Source organism: Macaca mulatta, chromosome 2, assembly GCF_049350105.2.
Source record: "Macaca mulatta isolate MMU2019108-1 chromosome 2, T2T-MMU8v2.0, whole genome shotgun sequence".
Taxonomy (NCBI): domain Eukaryota; kingdom Metazoa; phylum Chordata; class Mammalia; order Primates; family Cercopithecidae; genus Macaca; species Macaca mulatta.
In genome coordinates, this window is record NC_133407.1 from 41,105,635 (window position 1) to 41,132,033 (window position 26,399).

Consider the following 26,399-nt stretch of genomic DNA (forward strand, 5'->3'; position numbering starts at 1 on the left):
AAAGAAACCACAGTACATGCATGATGATAAACGGCAACTCATTCGCCATCTTAGTGTCCAAGAGACAATAAGGCAGTGGTTCTCAAAGTGTGGTCTCTGGACCAGCAGCATCAGCATCACCTGGGAATTTGTTAGAAATGCAGATCCCCAGACTTACTGATTTAGAATCACTAAATCTGTGGAGTGCTGGATTAGGAAACATTAGGGATTGTGGCAAACCTGAGAGTGCAGGCCCTGCTTAAAGTGGGAAACCACTATTGAGCTCCAGCCACAGAGGAATGGATTTTGTGTTCCTTGTTGGCTAATTCCAAATACACTGAGTGATATTCAAAGACTTTGATGAACTGTTTCCAAACCTACCTTTCTAGCTGCATCTCCCATGTAACCATATTACTTGTCTTCCACACTTTCACACCTCTGGGCTGTTTATTTTATGTATAAGCACTGTTTTTAAAAGCTTTACAAAGAAGCACTCATATTTCTCAGGGCAAGCCCTTGAGGAGGTACTATTATCATCTAAGCCACAGAGAAATAAAGAAGCTTGCCCAAGATCCAGAGGTAAGATTCACACCCAGGCAGCTTGACTCCAGTCTGGGCTCCTAACCCCTATTCTATGCTGCCTCTTGGTATAGATGGTCCTTTGCCACCTCCTTGTGTTCCAACTAAAGGTCGATGCATGTTTCAAGGCCCTGCTAACAAATGATTACCTCCAAATGGGAGTGTAAATTAGTTCAGCCATTATGGAAGACAGTATGGCGATTCCTCAAGGATCTAGAACCAGAAATACAAATTGACCCAGCAATACCATTACTGGATATATACCCAAAGGATTATAAATCATTCTACTATAAAGACACATGCACACACATATTTATTGCAACACTATTCACAATAGCCAAGACTTGGAACCAACCCAAATGCCCATTAATGGCAGATGGGATAAAGAAAATGTGGGATATATACACCATGGAATACTACACAGCCACGAAAAAGAATGAGTTCAGGTACTTTGCAGAGACATGGATGCAGCTAGAAACCATCATTCTCAGCAAATTAACACAGGAACAGAAAACCAAATACCACATGTTCTCAATCATAAGTAGGAGCTGAACAATGAGAACACACGGACACAAGGAGGAAACATCACACACCTGGGCCTTTTGCGGGGTGGGGGACAAGGGGAGGGTGAGCTTTAGGACAAATACCTAATGCATGCGGGTCTTAAAACTTAGATGACAGGTTGATAACACCATGGTACATATATACCTATGTAACAAACCTGCACATTCTGCACATGTATCCCAGAACTTAAAGTAAAATTAAAACTAAAATAAACAGATCCCATTTGTCTATTTTGACTTTTGTTGCCATTGCTTTTGGTGTTTTAGTCATGAAGTCCTTGCTGGAAACCATCATTCTGAGCAAACTATCGCAAGGACAGAAAACCAAACACCGCCTGTTCTCACTCATAGGTGGGAATAGAACAATGAGAACACTTGGACACAGGGTGGGGAACATCACACACCAGGACCTGTTGTGGGGTGGGGGGAGAGGGAGGGATAGCATTAGGAGAAATACCTAATGTAAATGAAGAGTTAATGGGTGCAGCAAACCAACATGGCACATGTATACATATGTAACAAACCTGCATGTTGTGCACATGTACCCTAGAACTTAAAGTATAATAATAAAAAACAAACTTCCCACAATACAAAAATAAATAAATAAATAAATGATTACCACCATAAATCCCTGCTAGGCTCACAGTCAAAGTTCCCTGCCCCTCCCCTGGGCTTCCACAGTACAGAGCACACACTTTGGTCTGTTAGGGTGTCTCTGCAACATTCATATCTCCATCCCATCAACAAATGATTCCTGAGGCCCTACTAAGTGCCAGGCATCATGACTGGCACTCGGGATCAATGATGACCTGGGCAACTATCCCTACTATTGTTAATAAAAATAGTTCACATTTCTGGAATTCTATTATTTTCCATACTCAGTGCTAAGGCTTTATACGTATTATCCCACTTAATTCTCACAACAACCTATTATGCAGATGAAGAAACAGAGAGTGAACAAAGAGAGGAAACAGAGAGAGGAAACAAACAGGGGAAATGACTTTCCCACAATCACACAACTAGTAAGTGATAGTGTCTGGCTCCAAACTTTTTTTCTCCAGAGAGACAGAAAAATACACAGAAATTAACCCACAGAGTGGCAAGTGCCAAGACAGGAGCTGGGAAAGGGTCCTCTGGGAACACCAAGGAGGGGCCCATACCAGGACACTTCTGTCTCCTTCCTCCCCCACTCCCCTGGCTATGAACTTTACAGGGGCTGAGACCATGGCTTATTCATATCTGCTGTATCCCCGTCCCCAGCCCATTACCTGGCACCCAGATTGCTACTGAACTGAGCAAAATTGTTGAAATCTCAGAATATCTGACTTAAAATTCTATATTCTTAGGGTCTTGAATAAATGGGACTATGGACTGCCAAGAATTAGGATAAAGAGTAAAAGCTGAGTTAGGAATCCCTCATTCAGACTCGTTGGAGGGAAATGCCATTCAGACTTAGTAAATGCTGATTTGTTGACCATCTGCATCCATAGTTTAATCCCATGGGCTACCAATAAGAGCTGAGAGTGCAGGAGCCCTGGCAGGTGGAATCAGGCATATCAGTGAGAAGTCACAGCGCCCACGCTGACTGTCAAGATATGGCCTCAGTGTTGGAGCTTGCTTCCTGAGCAGCCCTGAAACCTTCACACTTACACTCTGAGTGTACTCCATAAACACAGAAGGTGGCAGCCCCACTCCCAGCTACATAGAATTAGGGGTCTGAGTTCATGAGGTTTTAATGCACCTCAAAAGTATTACTCATGTCTTTTTCTAGAATCCTAAGGGTCCAATTCTTAGATGTCCTAGAGCTCTAGCATTATAAGACAGAGCAGGGCCAGGCACGGTGGCTCACACCTGTAATCCCAGCATTTTGGGAGGCTGAGGCAGGTGGATCACCGGCGGTCAGGAGTTCAAGACCAGCCTGGCCAACAGGGTGAAACCCCGTCTCTACTAAAAATACAAAAATTATCTGGGCGTGGTGGTGGGTGCCTGTAATCCCAGTTACTTGGAAGGCTGAGGCAGGAGAATTGCTCAAACTCAGGAGGTGGAGGTTGCAGTGAGCCGTGAGCCAAGACTGTGTCATTGCACTCCAGCCTGAGCAACAAGAGCAAAACACTGTCTCAAAAAATATATATATAAATAAATAAATAAATAAATAAATAAAGATGGAGCAGCACTGTGGAACTTAAAGATGATTATGATATGATGATAGTATAATAGTTAACATTTTTCAAACATCTATATGCCAGGCACTGTGCCAGCCTTTAAAAGTACTAATTCTAAACTCATATAGCCTTGTAGATGGCTATGGTTTGTCTCATCTCACAGATGTAGAAACAGGCTCAGAGAAGCTAAGGGCCCTGCTCACTCAGCTACTAATAATGAAGCCAAGATTCAAGCCAAGTTCTGTCTGACTCCAGAGCTTTTCAATTATGCCAAACTCTTAATAATGATAATAATGATGATGATGACATACCAATTATTTCTCATTATGGAAATTACAATACCTGAGTTTTCTTGACCAAAGTACAAGCACTGACAGAGTTCACAGCAAATCACGACAGGGTTAGTGCTGGAGATTCTAAATTCTCCCTGTATTTCAGCAGGGCTTGTCTGAACCCGACTCAGCTCCACAGCTTGCGTCCTGACTAGGATAGGCAGACAAAAAGCCGAATGAGAGTGTTGCACGTTACCTGGAAACCATACACCCTAGGGGCAAGGACAGCGTGCTTTATCCAGACTGAATTTTGAGTAGACTGCTTTTCCCACATCTGGGAATAGAAACACAAGGTAGAAATGACTCACTGGCAACTGGGAGCAGTGGCTCATGCCTGTAATCCCAGCGCTTCGGGAGGCCAAGGCAGACAGATTGCCTGAGGTCAGGAGTTCAAAATCAGCCTGGCCAACATGGTGAAACTCTGTCTCTACTAAAAATACAAAAATTAGCTGGGTGTCGTGGTGCATGCCTGTAGTCCCAGCTACTCAAGAGGCTGAGGCAGGAGAATCACTTCAACCTGGGAGGCAGAGGTTGCAGTGAGCCGAGATCGCGCCATTGCACTCCAGCCTGGGCAACAGAGTGAGACTTCTTCTCAAAAAAAAAAAAAAAAAAGAGAGAGAGGGGAAATGATTCACTGTCATTAGGAAAACTGAAGCTGTTTAATCACCTTTAGATATGACAGGGTTTTGGGAAACTTTCCAGTCCTAGACCAATATTATGAATAAAGGACCCAAAAGAATATTTGTGCTACATTCAAACTTGCTTCATTGTTAAGAGTTGGTTTCTGCCTGGGACAATTCCACACCCATCTAGAACATAGAAAACCCATCTACCACCCTTGCTTTGCACTCTCCCGGTGACAGGTTGTTCACCCCCTCACAGCCATCCCACTGTGAAACAATTCCTGGAGACTTTATGGTTCCTCTAAAACCAGTCCACCGATAATCTGTCAAAAATAACTTCCTCAAAATTGGCCAAACATCTTTTTTTTTTTTTTAACATAAACTGACAGCTAGACAACAACAACATCGCCATCTTATTGTCTCTTCTGCTTCCTCAAGAATGCAGTCAAGAGGAGAACTTGAGGGAGCCAAGTTTCCAAGGTGGCTGCCAGGCAATCATTTACAAACCTGACCTGGCTCCCAAGCTAACTTCAGCGGTGCCCACTGGGGGAGCTCAGGCGTGTCATTAATGCTAATTGCTGTGGCTGCCAAGGAAACCTTCGCACAGTTTGCAAACAGGCTATGCACACACAGTATGCAAGGGAGCTCCAGAGACCTCAACGGAGATAACAGGGACCTGGGAGCTCTCCTGAAGTACTACCACTGCAGAGCTTAGACTTATTCTCAGATTCTGTTGTGTTCTCTTTTTCCACTCTTCCCTGATCCTCATGGGGGCTGCACAGACTCCTAGAACCTTCAAGCAGCAAGACAGAGGTCCCCTCCACCAGCCACAGAGCTCTCCTTACACCTGGCCTCCTATTCCCAGCAACTTTAAGGAGATATTTTTAAGTGGCCATAGTTTTATCAAAACCCCATTAAGTTTTTGCCACAAAAGGATTTTCTTTAAAATAAAAATAGGGGTAGGTATTTGACTGATGTCTCTTGGGAGTGCTTTAGAGAAGAGGAATGAATACTGACATGTCCTATCTTCCCAGATGCAGAACTGTAAAACAAACATAATTGCTTTTCACAGGTAAAAGAAAACTAGCTTAGAACATACTAGCGTTTTCTTTGCCACGAAGGAGTTCACTTTCAGTGACTAAGCCAGAACTACTAGAGTTGCCAGGCCTAGGGACAGGACACATTGTGAGTGCTTAGCCAGGCTGGCCAGGACTGACCATCTCTGCAAGGAGTCCATAAGAAGGCTCAGGGCAGCCCTTCCCTGCTCCTGTCAATTTGAGTTGAGCAACAAACCTTTTGACCAAATATCAGCTCCATGGCACAACCCACAGTTATGGTGCCCACATGAATTCAGATTTCTGTTTCCAACCTGAAGCATACAACTTCATGGGGCATTTAGATAGTATCAAAAAATATTTCCAGATGAGGTAGGTGTCTCCAGAGCCTTGGTGCTGACAGAGACAGACAAAAGGCCCCTTATCAGCCACTTGACTGGAGGATCAGCCTTCCCTAAGCAGGGTTGTTCTCACTGGCCAGTCCTCACATCCGGGAGGGGTGTGGAGAGGTGTTAGGGGCTGCAACTGAGAAGAGAGAGGTCACCCACCCTATCTGCAGATGAGGGTGTGAGAAGCCAAGTCAGAAGACCCCATACTTCCCAGGATTCTCTCCAAAGTCCTGTTAGAAATCGAATTCCAGGAGGCCAGGCAGGGGCAGCCTAGGCCCTGGGCCCCTAGGAAGGGCTCCCTGAACTAGGCCCTGCCCAGGCTCCCTCGGACCTCCTCCTCTGCCGTCTCCTGGACCCCTGTCCTGCACTGAGCAGGTCTTCGGTGGACTTTATTCGCAGCCACCTCAAGATGAAAATACCACGTCTGCCTCCTGCTGAGGTCCAGCCCAGGAAAGGAAGAAGGGGAACGAAAGATGCCAATGCTATTGTTTTTAAATCACCTATTTACTAAAAGATCCTCCTTTACCTAAGGCACTCAGATCATCAAGCCCTCCCAAATCACTTTTCTTTTTACAAAAAGTTAAAAACCCAAGTCCGTCTTCCCAGTGTAGCCAAGTCCTGGGGCATCCCGTCATTCCCGCTCCCGCCTTCACTGCCCGACGCCCGGGTCCTTCCCTCCCCGGGCGCCGCGGTTCGGCGCAGGCGGAGGCGGCCGGCGTGCAGGGCGGCGCCGGGCCGGAAGGGCGCGCCCTGGGCAGCGGGGACGCACGCAGCCGGCTCCTCCAGCGCCCCGCTGCACCCCGGTAGGGAGTTCGCCCCGGCTAATGTTTAACTTCCCGAATCCCTGATCCTTAGGAGTGCAGCCAAGCTACCCACCCGCCCCGCTCCCGGGACTAATTCCTGGCATAGTTTTCCCGCGCGGCCCGCTCACCGTGGGGTCGCCCGGAACCGGGGGCGGCGGGAAGACGTCTCGAGGTGGCGGCTCCCCTACTCGCCCCACGTCCTGCCTCCAGACTTGCTCCACCGCCCCAGACAGCCCAGAGACAGTTCCCGGAATGCTCACCGCCCGCCGTTCCTGGGATGCTTCCCCAGCTCCCCGCAGCCCGGGCGCTCTCTGTGGCGGAGGCAGAGCCTGCCCGGCCCACTCTGGTGCAGGGCCGCGGGCAGAGAGCTCCTCGGTGCGCCAGTCAGCTCGTGACTTGGGGTCTCTGGTGCCTCCCGCTCTTACTACAGCCGCCCCGCCCCGCCCCACCTCAAGAAGAGGTGGAGCCTCTCCCGGCCCCTCTGGGATGAGCTATTTTTAGGTCTGTAACGGATGGGGGAAGGAGAGAATGCCAAGTTTAATCCGTTAGTAAAATCCAGGATCCAAGTGAATGGCTTCCTGGCCTTGCTGAGAGGCTGGCCTTGCTCCGGTTTCCCCACACCCTGCCTCCGGTACAATTGATGGCCTGCTGTGCAGGGGCGGCCGCAGCCCCCCGGGCAGATAGTCCTGCTCACTCTCCTAAAGGGACCGTCCTGGTTTCTTCCTGACCTGATCCCAAGCTAGGAGAGTTCTTTGGGTGTGCCCCAGGTCTGATCAGACAGATGGCAGCCACCTTCCCTCCGCAGCCCCAACCCACCAGCCCCTACCCTCCCAACCTGCTGGTTTGCCCTGGAGATGCCAACTTGGAAACCCAGGACTGAAAAACGTATTTTTTCTCCTGATGTTAGTCTCTGATCGCTTCCCATAGCCAGTAGTTGCTGTGCTGAGATTCTGTTTTGTGGGCACCGTAACTGTGGGTTGTGCCATGGAGCTGATACTTGGTCAAAAGGTTTGTTGCTCAACTCAAATTGACAGGAGCAGGAAAGGACTGCCCTGAGCCTTCTTGTGGACTCCTTGCAGAAATGGTCAGTCCTGGCCAGCCTGGCTAAGCACTTGCCGTGTGTCCTGTCCCTAGGCCTGACAACTCTAGTAGTTCTGGCTTAGTCACTGAAAGTAAACTCCTTCGTGGCAAAGAAAACGCTAGTATGTTCTAAGTCACTTTTCTTTTACATGTGAAAAGCAATTATGTTTGTTTGTTTTACAATTCTGCATCTGGGAAGATAGGCCACGTCAGTATTCATTCCTCTTCTCTAAAGCACTCCCAAGGGACATCAGTCAAATACTTACCCTTATTTTTATTTTAAAGAAAATCCTTTTGTGGCAAAAACTTAATAGGCTTTTGATAAAACCATGGCCAATTAAAAAAATACTTCCTTAAAGTTGCTGGGAATAGGAGGCCAGGTGTAAGGAGAGCTATGTGGCTGGTGGAGGGGACCTCTGTCTTGCTACTTGAAGGTTCTAGGAGTCTGTGCAGCCCCCATGAGGGTCCGGGAAGAGTGGGGGAAAAAAGCTCCTTTTCACATTCTCTCTCTCTCCCATCCCCCAACTCTTCGCCCTCCCTCCCTCTTTCTCTTTTTTCCATTGCAAAGGCTTTCTTCCCACCACAGTCTCAATCTGCCAAGCTCTACATTTTGAGGCAGCCAAAGCAAATGTGTATGGGAGCAAGCATTGTCAAGGACATGCAGGAAAACTGGAACTCCTGTGCATTGCTGGTGGGAATGTGAAATGCTACCATTACTGTGGATACAATGGTAGTTCCTCAAAAAATTAAACATGAATTGCCAAAAGATCCAGCAATTCCATTTCTGGGTATATACCCCAAAGAACTGAAAGCAGGGATTCAAACAGATATTCATATACTCATGTTCATAATAGCATTATTCACAATAGCCAAAAAGTGGGAACAATTCAAATGTCTATCAACAGATTAATGGGTAAACAAAATGTGGTATATCCATACAATATAATATTAACTTTAAAAGGGAAGGAAATTCTGGCATATGAATGAACCTTGAAAACTGTCTTAGTCTATTCAGGCTGCTATAACAAAATACCATTGAGTGGGTAGCATATAAATAGTAGAAGTGTTTTTCTCACAGTTCTGGAGGCTGGGAAGTCCAAAATAGAGACATTGGCAGATTCGGTGCCTGGTGAGGCCCTGTTTCCTGGCTGTCATCTTCTCACTGCACCCTCACTTAGTAGAAGGGGCTACCTGCTCTCTGGGGTTTCTTTCATAAGCGCACTAATCCCAATTATGAGGATTCTACCTTCATGACCTAACCATACCTCCCAAAAGCCCCACCTCCCAATACCATCACCTTGGGGGTCAAGATTTCAACCCCATTTTGCAGGGACACAAACATTCAGATCAAGGCAAAAACATTATGTAAATGAAATAAACTAGACGCAAAAAGACAAATATTGTGTTATTCCACTTATACCTAGAAATATTGTATGATTCCATTTGTACCTAGAATAGTCCATTCACAGAGACAGAAAGTAGAATAGTGGTTACCAGTGGCCGGAGGAGGGGGAATGAGTAGTTATTGATTCATGAGTACAGAATCTCAGTTTGGGAATGATGAGAAAGTTCCAGAGATAAATGGTAGTGATGGTTGCACAATAATGTGAATGTACTTAATGCCACTGAATTGTACACTTGAAAATGGTTACAATGGCAAATTTTACGTTATGTATAGTTTACCACAATTTTTTAAACATTAAAAAAAATAGTAGATGGAGCAGGGACCAGGACCAAGTTGGGATATCTGTGCACCACCTACTCGGATGGGGAATCTTGTTCCTGCTGTCTTCTCCTAGTCAGGGCACTTTTTTCACCCCAGGGTTTTCTGCCACCCAGAAGAGCAAAAAGAAGAGTCCAGGCTTTGGGAGTCAAAGATGCATCTACATTCCACATTCCCAAGCTACATAACCCTGGGAACATCACGTAGCCTCTCTGATCTTCGTTTTTCTCATCTGTAAAGTGGGAAAAGTAAACTCTATCTAGAAGAGTTGTTAGAACCAAATTAGCTAAATTATATGTAGGCTCTGCCCTGAACCTACAAGTCAGTGGTGTGCCCTCTTGACTTGACACTGTGAAATCGCCTAAGACATTTACTTCTCAGCTCTCTTCCCACTGTATCCCTGACATTTGCAGAAAGTAGTTCTGAGGATACCTTTGTGTGTGTTATTTCCACCAGCCTCAATTTCCCCATGTGTAAATAGGGTGCCCTCCTTTGCAGGGCTGGTGTAAGAAAGTAGACTTGACATGCACCCAGATCTACCTTAGCCAAAAACCAAATCCTCCATCTTGAGCTGACCAAGACCTCATGCATGCAACCCTCACACTCTTCCCTTACTAGGCCTTAGTTCAACCCTCAACAAAGGGAAGAGTTACTGAGTGCCTATTATGTGCCAAGTTCTTTTCTTAGTCCCAAGGATACCAACAGCCTCTAGAGGACTAGATCACTTGGCACTGGAAAGCTGTCATTTCTGCTGCCCACCTCTACTGCAGCACACACAAGATCTGGCATCAGCCGTGGGGACAGGTGCACAGACTAAAGGAGACCAGCCCTAGCTGGCTAGTCCTGTCACCCTGAGCAGCTGGCCCACAACTGCTGGGTGGGAGGACAGGAGGATGGATTTTCAATACCCCAATGGCCCCTCACTCCCTCCTAAGCCCAGTACTAGGCACCTGCCCTCTCAGCCCCTTTCACAGAGGGTCTCCCTCCTACACCTCAGGAAATAGGACACAGCCTAGGCAACCTGTAATAGGAGTGCCCTCTGCTGCCAAATGCTGGCATCACACCTCAGAAGCCTGCTCTGGATCCCATTGTCCTGAAGGGAAATGTATCTGAGGTGTATGGACAGGGCTCCCCGCGCTGGGATGCCGGCCACTAAGGAGCCCTGAGGTGATTTAAGGTCAAAAGTGTATTGTTGGGCTTTCTGGGTTGATGTATAAATAGGCAGGCATACAGTCAGAGGAGGGGTTTACATAAAATCTGGTTTGCTGGTTTCTCCTGAAAAATCTAAGAATCTAGTAACAAAAGAAAGGCCTGCACTCTGACATGTCTAGAAGTGGCAGGATCTGAGAAGAAACTCTTTCTTAGGCAGATCGTACATTCTAGCCCAATCCCCGAAAAGATCACTTTGAAGGAAGTCTGAGCACCTACCGAAAAGACCTCCTTTCTCAGGAAAACGTCCCTTCTGCAAAAATGAAAGTGCAGAGCTGGATAAGCTTGGCCTAAGGCGTGGCTGTGATATGGCCACTCATTGGCTGGCAGTGATGGGGGGTGGGATCTGGAAGGAGCTGCCCCAGCCGCCTCCTGTCTGGGCTCTTGCCTTTTGGAGGAGGGATTCCCCTTTGGCAGTTTGATGAAGCCCATACCCTTTCCCCAGAATGGTTTTTATTTTTATTATTTATTTATTTATTTATTTTTTTATTTTATTTATTTTTTTTTTTTGAGACGGTGTCTTGCTCTGTCGCCAGGCTGGAGCGCAGTGGTGCGATCTCGGCACACTCCGCCTCCCAGGTTCAAGTGATTCTCCTGCCTCAGCCTCCCAAGTAGCTGGGACTACAGGCACGCACAACCACGCCAAGCTAATTTTTGTATTTTTAGTAGAGACGGGGTTTCACCATGTTGGTTAGGATGGTCTCGATCTCTTGACCTTGTGATCCTCCCGCCTTGGCCTCCCAAAGTGCTGGGATTACAGGCGTGAGCCACCGTGCCGGTCTAAGAATGGTTTTAAATGCACAAAGCAAAACATAGAATTACAGAGGACATCAAAATATTGAAAATATAGCTATGAGAACACAAGAAAATGTGCAAAATAATAGCATTTGTTTATTAATGCATTAAATAGCAAGACCTAGCATCTGATCTAAAAGTAGTAAGAGTGTAAACAATATTTCAAGATATCTGTAATAACTTTAACATGATAGGAAAAAACTAATATTTAATGACAGTCACAGGTTTCACTGATACTACTGCGGTTTGTGGCCTACATTCATAATTGAAAGAAATGATACATTTTGATTAACAGCTAGTAAAAATAAAGATATAAGTTCCCAGACTCCCAAAATCTCTTCACAGCCCCCTAAATTAAGAATCCCTGCCCCAGTATCACCAAGGAGAGTGCGTTAACCTTGCTACTTAGTTTAGAAGATACATCTGAGATTCAGGGTCCTGACAATTCCCTTGGGTGAGAGAGCTCTACCTTTATTTATTGAAGGGGAGCAGGGTGACAGAAGGGTAGGGAAGCATGGCATGAAACCCAAAAGACCAAAAAAAAGACAGGTTGGATTACATAAAAATTTTAAAATATATATGATGAAAACATCCTAAATGAGGTTAAAAAACAAAGAACTAAAAAAAATGCAACATAATGATACAGTATTAGTGACATTAATTTATAAAGAGTGCTTACAAATCAACGAGAAATAGAACAACCCAAAAGAAGAGTGGACAAAAGATGAGATTATTCATAGAATAAAAATAATTGCCAGTTAAACATGTAAACAACCTTACCAAAATGAACATCAAAATTACATGTTTTAAACTATTATACTGGCCAAAATTAAGTAGATGTTTTAAATTGGTGAAAAGTGGGAAAATGGGCAGTTTCAAACAGCCTTCTTGAAAAATAATTATCAAAATTTAAAGTCCTCAAAAATGCAGGAATCAGGATTTTTTGCTATAGTATTACATGTACTATTAAAATTAGAATAACCTAAATATCCAATTGAATAACGATTAAATAGATTATGTATCATGTATCCTACAATGAAACACTATGCAACCATTATAAAGAAAAAAGTATATCTTGGTGTGCTAATGAAAAAAGGTACCTAAGACATACATTTTTAAAGTGAAAAACAACATACAAATAACATGTATCTTTTTTTTTTTTCTTTTTCTTTTTCAGACAGAATTTCGCTCTTGTTGTCCAGGCTGGAGTGCAGTGGTACAGTCTGGGCTAACTGCAACCTCCACCTCCTGAGTTCAAGCAATTCTCCTGCCTCAGCCTCCCAAGTAGTTGGGATTACAGGTGCCCACCACCACGCCTGGCTAATTTTTGTATTTTTAGTAGAGACGGGTTTCATCATGTTGGCCAGGCTGGTGGTCTCAAACTTCTGACCTCAAGTGATCTGCCCCCATTAGCCTCCCAAAGTGCTGGGATTACAGGCATGAGCTACCACGGCTGGCCATAACACATGTTATGGAATCTTATGATTCCATTTGTGGTTTTTTTAACTGTTGATATGAGAAACTCAGGAATGGTATTCAAAATATTTAATGAGTCTGGCAAAGATACCACCCAATCAGCACTGATGCTGGCCGTTACCCTAGAGAAGGAAACAAGGCAGCCCTGTTGAATTGTGGGAGTCCTGGGGAAAAAGCAAGGGCAGACAAGGTGGCAGTGTAGGGTATTGGAAGAGACTTCTTACCAATAAGCAGGAATACATATGCAGAGAAAGAGTGAGACGTATCTACAAACTTGACAGTGGTACACAACAGGCACTTTCACGTTTTGCCCCACACAATCCTATTTGAAATTCTAAGAATGAGTAGGATTTGAAAAAAAATTAATACAGGAGAAAACACCAGCATGAGCCTATTCTCAAAATGTAGCCTGACATAAATTAATGGCATAGATTCACAAAAGACCAGAAGGAATCCAGGGTTATCTGGGGTCCCAGGAACCTCACATTTCTTACCACTTACTACTCTTGCCATCATCACTACCACCATGTTTTGAAATGTTCTTTTTCACTAAGCAAACTGGATTCATTAAGTAATACATTATTACTTTATTTCCTACATTTTTTATTAATCAAAAAACATATTAATCAGAAACATAATTTACTGCCAGGTAAAGCTCCCTATAAACATCAAATTATCATTAATGTCAAAATGAATTTGTGTATGTGTGTGTGTATGTGTGTGTGTATACATTTATTTACTTATTTATTTATTTGACATAGGGTCTCACTGTCTTGCCCAGGCTGGAGTGCAGTGGTGTGATCACAGTTCACCATAACCTAGAACCCATGGGCTCAAGTGATCCTCCTTCCTTAGCCTCCTGAGTAGCTAGGACTACAGGTGAGCCATCATGCCTGGCTATTTGTTTCTTGTAGGGACAGAGTCTTGCTGTTTTCCCCAATCTGATCTCAAACTCCTGGACTCAAGCAATCCCCCCACCTTGGCCTCCCAAAGTGCTGGCATTATAGGCATGAGCCAATGTGCATGGCCAATTCACATGTTTTTGAAATATCGAAAATATTTCTAATCAAACCCCTCAAAACCCTATTGGTCAGGAATGTTCGACAGTTGAAGAACCATTTGTCATGCATTCTCTAGATGTAGAAGTGAGAGACCTATGTGTCCCTGCTTGTCTCTAAGACAGCTAGCCCTAGAAATCCTCACCTGTGGAGACAGTCAGGAGAACTGAAAACCAGTAGCAGTTCCTAGGACACAACCCAGAGGACAACCATGGGGTATGGCAGCAGCCTCAGAGCCTGACGATGGTATCAGACATCTACAAGTCCAAAGCAAGTAGCTGTGAATAAATAAAGCTGGGGCATGAGACATGACTTGTAAATATTTTTTAATAAGACTGTCAGAGCAGTGATTTTTTTTTTTTTTTAAATCTGGCTCTATCACCCAGACTGAGTGCAGTGGCAAGATCTTGGCTCACTGTACCCTCAACCTCCCATGTTCAGGTGATCCTCCCAACTCAGTCTCCCAGCTAGCTTGGCCTACAGGCATGCATCACCACACCTGGTTAATTTTTGTATTTTTTGTATAGACAGGGTTTCACCCTGTTGCCCAGGCTGGTCATGAACTCCTGGGCTCAAGCAATCCACCTGCCTCAGCCTCCCAAAGTGCCAGGATTCCAGGTGTGAACCACTGTGCCTGGCCAGCAGTGATTCCTAAAGGGGGAAATATTAGAATAAAAGAGGGATAGATGGATATAGTTTGAAAAGGTATCATAATTTTATATTCAAGGGCAAATACAAACTTTTTTCCGTAAAGCAAACTATCAAAAGGAAAGTTCTAGAAAATCTTCGCTGATAAGTGTTTGCTGAAATATTCTCATAACAGTATAATTCTCATACCTCCTGAAAATAAATAAATAATTTATTTGTAATTGACAAATAAAAATTGTATTTATTTATGGTGTTTTGAACATGACATTTTGAAATGCAGGAGGTAAATTTTTATGTGAATCTAAAAAGGGCAGCAGTTTTAAATAGTCTAAGTTTGTAATTTGTTTCTATGGGCCAATTATGACAGGGTTAAAGTGTATATTGGAAAGAGGTAGGGTAGAGAACAGCAGATACCCTGGGGAGGAGAGGAGACTGTCCCAGGGTCATGAGGCCAGGGATTAGGATATAAGTGCTGAGGACCTCATCTGCTTGATCCAGCTGTATCTGCAGCATCTAAATCAATGCTTGGCACATAGACCAGGCTCAGTTAATATTTATTGACTGAATGCATTAATGAATGTCAAAATCAGGACTAGAAATCAAGTCTCTTTTTACCTCAGTCAATGCTCTAACAGGTCCTGGAATTAATCTTACTGTATTAAATAGAACATGTGGCAAAACTGTTCGCTGCCTACCCCAGTACCCATTTTTTCTTCCTCCTTAAACTTCCCAGCCTCTCTTGCAGCTACATCTCAGTCAGTGCAATGTAAGAGGAAGTGTTATATGGTACTAGCAGGAAGTCTTCACAAAATAAAGCAAGTGCACCTTTCCTCTTTTCTTCATCCTACTGCCTGAAATGCAAACATGGTGGGTTGGAGGCCAAGCAGCCACATGGACCATGAGTGTATGTTTTATAGCCAGTATTATTTGGGATTGTTCTATTATAGACAGAGAAAGCTAATCCTAACTGACATTTGAGAGGTAACCCTCTGCCCACCCCCGCAAGGGACAGTGGAGATCAAGTGAAAATGTGGCACTCCAGGAAATATCCATTTCCACACTGCAGCAGCAGCAACCCAGTGTTAGCTCTATTTGTTACCTGGACCCAGCTCCCCAGTCACTGACCCCTCTGGGCCTTGAATCAGGTCTCTGTAAGTCCCAGGACAGTGCTTGCGATAGAGATTTTCCACCAGTGTGTTGCTTCCTCTAACCACAGCCCGCCCCTCCTGGTTCATGTAGTTCCACAGATGCAGGGCATAGGAGTCATTGAAGCTTGGGTCTGTATCCCACACTTCATAGTAGCGCCTCCACTCTGGATAGGAGATGGGGTAAAATCTTTGGGGGTGTAGGAAGGATATGTTCAGGCACCTGAGGTCGCTCAGCTCCTGGAAGTCTTCAAGTTTACACCATACCCTCAACATCCTTGTCATCAAATCAGGGCCTTGGTTGCCCCAAATGTCTGAATTATAGTGTTCAACAAAGTTTTCCATGCATTTCCACAAAAAGGGGTGCTGGGGGAGGAACCCAAATACTCCATTACTAGAGTACCGAGAACCCTGGGCAGCCAAAAAGTTCTCCTCAGGTATGGGCCTGATGGAGATGACATCGGTGTCCATGTAGATGCCACCGTATTTCCAGATGACGGCCAGGCGGGATGCGTCCGAGCTGATGTGGAGCCAGTTTCTCTCTATGCTGGTGTTGATCTGCAGGAGCAGGTGCAAATCAGTCCCAAGTAGCCAGGGGGAAGAGGGAGGGGCATCACAGCAGGAGGCCAGGCCCAGAGAAGCTGGGGAGGGGTTAAAGAAGCCAGCTTCCCAAAATCCTATTTGCCACAAGCCCGATTTTGCAAATTTACCAAACTTACCTCACTCCAAAATTTTTCATTTAAGTAAAAAGTTTGCAGCAATCAGCATCAATGGAAAGGTTTTAGCACCTTTTAAAGATTTCATGAAATGGTTTTTTAAAAACATTAAAGCATTGGAAAGATAAAGAAGAAATCCAGAAAAGATTTCACAATGCACTGTATGATTCATTCTTCAATGTGGGTGGCATAAACTACAAATATGAAACTGTAGAGGAAGAACCAAATAAAGCCCTTAAAATGCTAACAACTGACAATGAAAAAATCAGTATGTCTGCTCTTTGAAAAATTGGTAAAAAGAATCTTAAAATGCATACCTTTGCTCATTTATTAATTCCTCTAATAATATTTAATGAGGACCTATTTACTATGTGCCGAACTCTATTAAAACTGCTAAGGATACAGCAGTGAACAAACAAACAGAAAACCCTACTGGGAGGAGACAGATAATAAATAAACATTATGTGTCAGATGTTGACAACAACTATGAAGAAAAAAGGCTGGGTGAAGGGACTGTGAAGGGGCCAGGGTGGAGCACTGTATTTCATTAGTTCCCCCAGAAACTGGAATGAAGTGGGTGGGTGACCCATGCCCATAGCTGAGGAAGAGAGTTCCAGGAGGAGGGAACTCCTGGAACTCTCTTCTCTTGCAATAGAGATCGTCCACCAGTGTGTTGCTTCCTCTAACCACAGACCTCCCCTCTTGGTTCATATAGTTCCACAAATGCACGGCATAAAAGTCACTGAAGCTTAGGTCTGTATTCCAGTGAATACAAGGGCCCTAAGGCAAAAGCACACTTGCCATGTGCGGGAACAAGGAGGAGGCAGTGGGCTGAAGCAGAGTAGAGAAGGGAGTAGGGTAGGCAATGAGATCAGAATTGGACAGGGGTGGGGAGGGAGGCTAGATTATGTAGGCTGGGGCCAAGACTGAAGTTATTGGGAAGGTTTAGAAGAAAGGAGGGACGTGATCTCAAGTAGTCTTCAAAGGGTCACTCTGGCTGCTGTGTGGAAATCAGTCTGGGGTAGGGTTGGTAGGTGGCAAGGGCAGAAGCAAAGGCAGGTTAGGAGTCAGTTGACATAATCCAGACAAGAGATGATGGTGCTAACAGTGGGGGTGAGGGAAGGGCACATAATGAAGATGAAGCTGGTCAGCATTTTCTGATGGGCTAGATGTGGGGTGGGAGAGAGAGGAGTCACAGATGACTGCAAAGGCTAAAATGTGGGCAAAACAGAAAATTACTTTAAAAAGAACAAAAATAAATCAGCATAAATGTCAATGTTCTCATATGGAATGCTAAGATTTTGAAGAGAAATAGCAAAATGTTTTGTTTGTTTGTTTGTTTGTTAATTTTAAAGACATTGGACAAAAGGTTAAACAACCACCCCTGGCTTTTGACAAAATAAACAGTCTTTAAAATTCTGCTATCCAGTCAAATGAAAGCAGGTCAACTAAAACTTTGCAGAAATCTTCACAAGTTGTTAAAAATTGTCACATTGTGCTGGGCGTGGTGGCTCACACCTATAATCCCAGCACTTTGGGAGGCTGAAGTGGGTGGATTACCTGAGGTCAGAAGTTCGAGACCAGCCTGGCCAACGTGGTGAAGCCCCGTCTCCACTGAAACTACAAAAATTAGCTTGGTGTGGTGACAGGTACCTGTAATCCCAGCTACTAGGGAGGCTGAGACAGGAGAATCACTTGAACCTGGGAGGCGGAGGTTGCAGTGAGCCAAGATCATGCCATTGCACTCCAGCCTGGGTGACAAGAGTGAAACTCCATCTCAAAAAAAAAAAAAAAAAAAAAAAATAGGCCGGGCGGGGGTGGCTCATGCCTGTAATCCCAGCACTTTGGGAGGCAGAGGCGGGCAGATCACGAAGTCAGGAGTTGGAGACCAGCCTGGCCAACACAGTGAAACCCCATCTCTACTAAAAATACAAAAAAAAAAAATAGCCAGGCGGGTGGCGGGTGCCTGTAATCCCAGCTACTCCGGAGGCTGAGGCAGGAGAATCACTTGAACCTGGGAGGTGGAGGTTGCAGTGAGCTGAGATCGTACCACTGCACTCCAGCCTGGGCGAGAGAGCAAAACTCCGTCTCAAAAAAAAAAAAAAAAAAAAAAAATTGTCACATTGTATACAATTGCCAAAAACCTAATAATAATAGCTAACATTTATCAATAATTGTTCTAAGTTCTTTTTAATCTACACAAGTCCTCAAAAATAGGTACTATGATCATTCCTATTTTTTTTAAGTTAAAAATTATGACCAGGGGCGGGGTGCGGTAGCTTAAGCCTGTAATCCCAGCACTTTGGGAGACCGAGGTGGGTGGATCACAAAGCCAAGAAATCGAGACCATCCTGGCCAACATGGTGAAACCCCATCTCTACTATAAATACAAAAATTAGCTGGGTGTGGTGGTGCATGCTTATAGTCCCAGCTACTTGGGAGGCTGAGGCAGGAGAATTGCTTGAACCCGGGAAGCGGAGGTTCTGGTGAGCCGAGATCGCACCACTGCACTCCAGCCTGGGCGACAGAGCGAGACTCCATCTCAAAACAAAACAAAACAAAACAAAAACAACATAAGCGCACCAATAAGGATGACCAGCAGAAAGAGGTTGAAGGTTCTAGCTGCTCAGAGAACAGTCGCCCATCCCCACCCTATGCCCATAGTTCTAATTCCTGGGCATCATTAAGGGCTACAGTAGCCCAGATCAGTGCAGCAAACCCAGTGGTCATGAGGAAGTGATGGCACCTTGAGTCTTTCCTAACAGGTGGTTCCCAGCTATCCTGTGGTGGCCTAACTGGGGAAGCACATGCCAGAGCTCAGCATCCCTAGGGTATTATGGTGTGATCCCTGTAGATGTACAGCCTACTGTAGTATCCTGCAGGCTCAGACGGAGCAAACACTTAGGAGCTCTCTAGCTCAGAGCCCATCTTGCTCCTAAAATCCAACATAGTAAAATTAAGGTGCAGCTTAGAGCAACCTAAACTGTGTTCCATGGAACATCAGTGCCAAGAGATTATTTATGTGTCACACTGAAAGAGGGTTCCATGCTCAAATAAGTTTAGGAAGTGATGGGTTGAATCCAGTTAAATTTCTTTAGTTCAGAATGATAAAGAGGCTTTAATATCCTCATGTGCATAATTCATCTGTAAGAAAAGGATGTGGCATGCAGCTTCTCCCAAAATAATTTAATTACAGATTTTTTTCAAGGAGCAAAATACAATTTAGGCAGTGTGTTAGGCTGTTCCTGCATTCCTATAAGGAAATACCTAAGACTGGGTAATTTATAAAGAAAAGACGTTTGATTGGCTCATAGTTCTGCAGGCTGTACAGGAAGCAAAGCAACAGCATTTGCTTGGCTTCTGGGGAGGACTCAGGGAGCTTTTACTCACAACTGAAGGTAAAGCAGGAGTAGGTGCATCACATGGCAAGAGCAGAAGCAAGAGAGAGAGTCGCGGGGGGTAGGTGCCACACACTTTTAAACAACCAGATCTTGTGAGAACCCACTCACTATCCTGAGGACAGCACCAAGTCATGATGGATCCACTCCCATGACCCAATTACCTCCTACCAGGCCCCACCTCCAACAATGGAGATTACAATTCCACATGAGATTTGGTGAGGATATATATTCAAACTATATCAGGTGGTATTAGTCTAGCTCAGGCATCAGGAAACTTGTAGAGTCCCGGAGCACCCTCAAGCAAGTTAGCACTGAGAGCCACAAAGACCAAGCTGGGGTATCCCCTCCACTCCCAGAAACTGCCTCCCTACCCCTCTGCCCGCCCTGCCACTGCGCAGGGCAGCACCACCTGTTTTTTGGGAACTCTGCTGTTGGCACTGCCAACACAGTGGAAACTCAGTCCACGAACTGCCCCACCTCCTCCTGATGAGTCCCAATCTGAGGACTTCAGGGCTCTTCAGAAGGAGAGATAGGCACTTTGGGATCTAGAAGTCACTGAGGCCAAGAATAAACTGACCCCAGCAGCCACTCCCAACCCCAGCCCTTACCTTTCTGGCCCACCAGATCCCTCCTCATCAGGTCTGTCACTTAGTCCAAAAAATGTCTCCAGCTGACAGCAATTAGGTACACGCATGCCCTCCACCCAGGGGAGTCCACCCAGTTTCCAGGCAAATGAGGCGGGGCAGGGAGTAGGCTAAATAATGGCTACCCAAAGACCTCAGGTCCTAATTCCTGGAACCTTCTAATGTTACCTTATATGGCAAAAGTATCTTTGCAGATGTCATTAGGAAACTTAAGATGGGGAGATTATCCTGGATGGGCTCTAAATGTAATCACAAGTGTCATTTAAAGGGAGAGACAGAGGGAGATTTTACACACAGAGAGAAAAAGAGCTTTGAAGATGGAGATAGAGATTGGAGTGAGGGGCTATTGACCAAGGAATGCCAGCAGCCACAGAAGCTTGTCAGAGGCAAGGGATCATCCTTCCCTAGGAACTCAGGAGGAAACACAGCCCTACCAGCACTTTGATATTGGCCCAGTGAAAATAATCTGGGACTTCTGACCTGCAGAACTGTGAGAGAACGAATTTCTGTTGTTTTACGCCACCAGGTTGGTGGTAATTAGTTACAGCAGACGGAGGAAACTACCACAAGTACCTTCATAATATCCTCAATTTTGCCACCTTAGCCCACAAAGCCAAAAATATTTACTATCTGGCCCTATACAGAAAAAAAAAGTTTGCTAATATTTGCTACAGCCTATGATTAGAATTTAGACAGAACTTTATGTGGCAAGCAAATAGTATTATTTTTGCTTGTGTGTTTGTTTGAGACAGAGTCTCACTATGTTGCCCAGGCTGGCCTTTGAACTCCTGGGCTCCAGCAATCCTCCTGCCTCAGCCTCTGGAGTAGCTGAGACTACAGGTGCATGCCAGCACACCCAATGCGAATAGTATTATTTTTATGTCAATTTTTAAATGACTTTTTGTTTTCTAAAATAATTTTATTTGTAAAATCAACACATTCTCATCAGTAAATTCACTCCTAATCCAATTATACTAAAACACCTACTATTATTGTGTGTTGTATAGTTCTTTGAGGTCTTTTTTTTTCAATAGATGTGTGTGGGTTTTTGCATAACTTAAATCGTTATAACTACTATAATCACATTATGATATAAGGTGGTTTTAATTCCATATTGTGTTATAGTCTTCATAGGATGTCAGTTTTAAAAAATCATAGTTAAAGCCTGCATAATGGAATCATTGAGTGGCTGTACTACAATTTCCTTAAGCAACCTGATTTCAGTTCTTCTATAAGAGAAATATTAGATTGGCATGTTATTCCCTTATTATGGTTTGCTACTATCATGGGGATTACAAAATTCCTCCGAGCTCCAGGACTTTCTCAATCATATCTTAATACAACCCAATCCATATCGCAGCATTTCACCAATCCTTCATGAATTTTCTACTTACATCATTTCATGTTAAATATTGCCTGGTTTCCCCTTTAGGTGCAAAAAAAAAAAAAAAAAGTTTAACATAAGTGGATTTAAAACGATAGTGAAAAAAAGTGTCCTATACACCTAGAAAAGATATAAAAACTCATTCAGTTAAGAACAGTCTCCAAAGTAACCAAGATCCTAAAAGAAATAAGGCTAGAAGCAAAAGACACGAGAATAAAGATGCACCTAACACAAGTCTCCCCTGTTTATTTGAATCAGTTCTCAACATAAAAAGAGGGCCAAATGAGAGTCAACCCAAATATGAGTTCTAGTTCCATCTCCGACCTGAGTCCTTGCCCTCAGTTTACCCATATATACAATTCGTTGATATTTTAAGTTTTCCTGAACACTTACTTGATTGTACCATGAAAACAATGGTGTGTCTTCAAACAGCCTTTTCATATCCAAAGGGAAGAGGAAAACGTTGTCTATTGCTGAGAGGAAGGAAAAAGCTGGGTATGTGGAGTTTGAGGGCATCGGTGTGGAATCAGTGAGACCCTTCATAAAGAATACCACGGGCCGCTCAGGATAAATCTTGGCAGCAGACTCTACAGCACAGGAGACCAAGTGGGTCGGCTCCATTCTCTCTGAGGTCTCTAGAAACACAATGCCGCGTCTGTGGCTCAGGAGGGCTTCCAACCCCTGCTGGGACTTGAAAGAAGGCAAGCAGAAGAGGAAGCTGGACTTCAGGGTGAACTGGTAGAGGAAGCCACAGGCAAACAGCAAGGTGACTGAAAGGGAGAGCTGGAGCTCCTTCCGCATGTCCTCTTCTCTGTGCCAGCCTGCTCCTTTAAATCAACACAATTAATTAAAAATCACAGCTGCAAAGGCTGAAAAAGGTAGCACATGAGAAAATGATACATGAATATCATTTAAAAACTTAAATTTTAAATATCCTAAATAAAATCTTATGAAATCAAGTCCAGCAATATTAAAAAGAAAAAACGCAGCCAGGCATGGTGGCACATGCCTGTAGTCCCAACTACTAGGGAGGCTGAGGCAGGAGGATCCCCTGAGTCCAAGAGTTTGAGACTAGCTTGGGCAGCATAGTGAAAATTATCACAAAAATTTTTTAAAAAAAGAAAAAGACAAGAAATGTGTGAGAAAGAAAAATGCATCATAACCAATCAGGATTTATCTTAGATTTTAAAAAGATTTGACATTAAAAATAATTAGTTAATAGGGAAAACTATTGATAAAATGCATTATCTTAACAGGCTAAAGAAGAAAAGCCATATCATTTTGGCTCAAGAGATGCCAAGAATGTGACTAACTTTAAGATTCATTCACAATTTTTTTAAAGTACAAGGAAACTTTCTTAAGCTGATTTTAAACTATGTCTACCAGAACATACAGTAATTATCATACTTAATATGAAACATTTGAAACATCCCCTTAAGATCAGGAATATGATATGAATGCCCATTGTCATTGTCACTGATATCATTGGTTACAATCGGATAATTGTAACCAATGCAATAAAACAAGAGAAAGAAATTTCTACTATGAATATTAAAAGAGGCAAAAGTATCTCTAGTTTCAGAAAACATAATTGAAAAACTAATAGAACTAAGAAAAAAAATTAACAAAGGAAGCAAACTGAAGGCCACAGAGTTAAATAAATTGCCAAGATCACACAATTATCAAGTAGCAGAGCTGTGACCCTAACTTGCATCCACCTGCCACCAAAGTCCAGGCTCTGAACTGTTACCTGCAGTGTTTTCCTCACCATAAATGTTAGCTCTAACCAAGCAGAACACAGATCTCAATTCTTAGCAGGTCTATCTTTCAAATTACTTATAACTGTTTTACAAAATACAAAACAGTGAATCAGAGCCTACCTTCTAGCTGGAAACTTGCAGTTAACCAGTATTTGAGATCTTAGAAGCAACAAGTTTTTCCTGCTACACTTTCTGATAAATCGCCACCCAATCTTCCAATTCAACAACACAGGGTGAGTAAATCATTGGCAGATTGAGACTAAACACAAAAGGTTCCGCGGAAGCTCCTCCCTTTACTAAGTTCCCTCAAACACAGACACTTGGGAACAAGAGGGGGTTCACCAGATTTTTAAGGTGACCCACACACTAATCCTGCCTGTTTGTGGATCTATTATGGGGGTTAGAAAGGGATTATTTCACCTGGAGAAAGCTGTATCCTGGCATAACCTTGGAGCCAACATATCCTGCACTTGTTCAGTTTAGCTTGAATCAAAATTATGGACAGAGACCCTGTAAGGTGGTACAAACACCCCTTTGCAAGCACAAAGTTTGATGAAAAGGAAAGAGAGCCCATCACCACAAATAAGCAATGAACAAGCGCCTGCAGTCCAAAGGCCCAGTGATTTAGAATGTAAGAAGTGATTCTCCAGTGTCAGTCACAGTGGCTGCAGGAAGGCTCCTTTTTCCCCAAGGTCCCCCTTGTATGAGCCTCCTCTCAGTCTCAGGAAGCCAGCTTTGTTGTCCTCCACTGATGTGGCAGTCCCCACATTTCCCAAGGTGTTAGCACTCACCTGTGGCCTATTCCCCGCTGCCCCTGACATGAGCTCTTAGTAATCTTCTTTGGAGCCATCCTCTGCTCAGTCACCTGTCTTGGCCATGAGCAGGTATCCACAGTTCCCCCTGGATGCTCTAGTGTGAGCAGGTAGGCCTGCTCCTGAGCAGACTTTGGATTCTAACATAGCAGGTCCTACACAAAGGAATTAAAGCTGCCCCACTCATTGATGGCTTCTGGTTTTCTATGTGTCCAAGGATCCCAGAAACAGCTTGTAGGTCTCCCCTCTTCCTTTTGGAGCTGAATTTCTTCTCTGGACCTCATCAGTTCTGGGCTCAGAGTTCCTTGGCATCTTTCCAAAGTTCTCTGTAGTTGGACAGATTGGTTGTTCTTTCCTGTGAAGGGGAGTGGAGATTAGTGCTCCTGCTCCTTGCTCAGGGGTAACTAGAGGACCCCATCTGTGGGAGTGGCAATGCATTCCTGGGTCTCAGGTGGGTCACATATCTTAGCGCCTCGCAATTGCTAGCCCAGTGGCTAAAACTATTGAACAAGTGGTCAAAGCAGAGATCAGTGATGTAGTTAATGGCCTTTGTCAGGTGAGGATGAATGTGAGCATCAGCAATGCAGTGAAATCCCAAACACAAAAAATCCCAAACTTGGTCTGACCAAGAACCAAGTAGAAAGTATGATGGAAGTAGCACTGAGCTTGGAGTTATGCCTCCAGCCACCCCAGGCGGAGGGAACTAGACAAGCCCCTAAACTGCCCAGAGCCTCAACTCCCTTGAAAAGTGCAGAAAATGACTGACCTTAGGCTCACTGTGAGAATGAAAGGGCTCTGTAAACCAAAGAAGCAATTGTCACTTTCTACCAAGGAAAATAGAAGAGAAAAATAGAATTATATCAATATGGATGGTATTTGTACTCCCTGATGACAAACATTAAGTTGTTTTGTTTTGTTCAGAAGAGTGAAATCTCTTCCTTATTCTAACTCTTTTTTTTTTTTTTTTTTTTTTTTTGAGGCGGAGTCTCACTCTGTCGCCCAGGCTGGAGTGCAGTGACATGATCTTGGCTCACTGCCACCTGCACCTCCCGGGTTCAAGTGATTCTCCTGCGTTGGCCTCCCGAGTAGCTGGGACTACAGGCATGTTCTACCATGCCTGGATAATCTTTGTATTTTTAGTAGAGACAGGATTTCACCATATTGGCCAGACTGGTCTCAAACTCCTGACCTCAAGTGATCCGCCCACCTTGGCCTCCCAAAGTGCTGGGATTACAGGCGTGAGCCACTGCACCTGGTCCCCAGTGAACTTTTAAGAGGGAAATCTTCAACCCTGTATAAAAGTTGATGAGATGTGTTCAGAAGCCAGGTCACTGGTAGTTGGAACCTCTTTAGGTTCATAGCCCGAAGTCTTTCCTGTGTCTTTTTGAGAAGGCCTCCTGTCATCTGAGCCACTCTACCTGCAACTTCTCAGGGCCCCCACATCCATCCTTCAGCATTCCCTTTGGTTTGAGAAACAGAACTATTTTCCCTGCCTTCTACTCCCCTTTCTGCCTTTCCTGGCCTATACCACACTAACTTCTGTCTGTTCAGGCAGGTGTCACAGCAGCAGCTCCTAACCTGGACTTTACAGATCCCTAGAAGCTCCAAGGATGGGCTTCAAGAAACCCTGAACCCTGGGGCCATATTTTACATCAGTACCTTAACCCAGGATGTCACTTGTCCATACCTTCTCCTACATATCACCTTCCCTAAGAAATATTCCTGCTCCCTGACCCTCCTTGACACTAACTCTGCTCAAAATTCTTCTGAATTTCTTCACTACACAATCTTAGGCCTTCTCCAACTAGCCAAGCAACCCCTAGGAATCCCAGTGTAGATATCTGATTAGAGATGTACAAAGAACTACTTGTCTTTGAGCAATGGATGTGTCTGAATACACCAATGACAGTCACATATGCATTCATGTGTTGTCTACTTTCCTGGGAATTTCTGAGTCATGTGAGAGAGATCTTGCTTCCTCCATTATGATGTAAGCCAGACTTGGTCAATCCAACAGACTATGGAGCCTGGGCAATGGCTGCTGACTGATAAGAACTTAGGAA

At 44.3% G+C, this 26,399-nt stretch overlaps 2 protein-coding genes across 9 annotated transcripts in view; both read right to left on the minus strand.

The window, feature by feature from the left end:
• Positions 1-7,210, minus strand: part of DZIP1L (DAZ interacting zinc finger protein 1 like) — a 55,250-nt gene extending 48,040 nt beyond the window's left edge. For 4 of the 7 annotated variants that reach the window (XR_013413579.1, XR_013413580.1, XM_077991525.1 and 1 more), the window contains exon 1: positions 6,746-7,210. The gene's annotated coding sequence lies outside the window, so the exon portion shown is untranslated. Of the gene's footprint in view, positions 1-3,625; positions 3,767-6,613 lie in introns of all 7 variants that reach the window. The other 3 variants (XM_077991526.1, XM_028843739.2, XM_077991528.1) reach the window with 3 other exon arrangements.
• Positions 7,211-14,135: 6,925 nt separating this feature from the next.
• Positions 14,136-23,803, minus strand: A4GNT (alpha-1,4-N-acetylglucosaminyltransferase). Of its 2 annotated transcripts, none has more exons than XM_015132078.3 (3): positions 23,645-23,803; positions 22,158-22,591; positions 14,136-16,177 (listed from the first exon to the last, which is right to left on the minus strand). In XM_015132078.3, exons 2-3 carry the CDS (start codon positions 22,563-22,565, stop codon positions 15,563-15,565), a joined length of 1,023 nt encoding a protein of 340 aa, XP_014987564.1. In that variant the 5' UTR covers positions 22,566-22,591; positions 23,645-23,803; the 3' UTR covers positions 14,136-15,562. The 2 variants fall into 2 exon arrangements, with proteins under 2 accessions (XP_014987564.1, XP_077847655.1); XM_077991529.1 differs by having other exon boundaries at positions 23,515-23,690.
• Between the last annotated feature and the right edge of the window lie 2,596 nt (positions 23,804-26,399).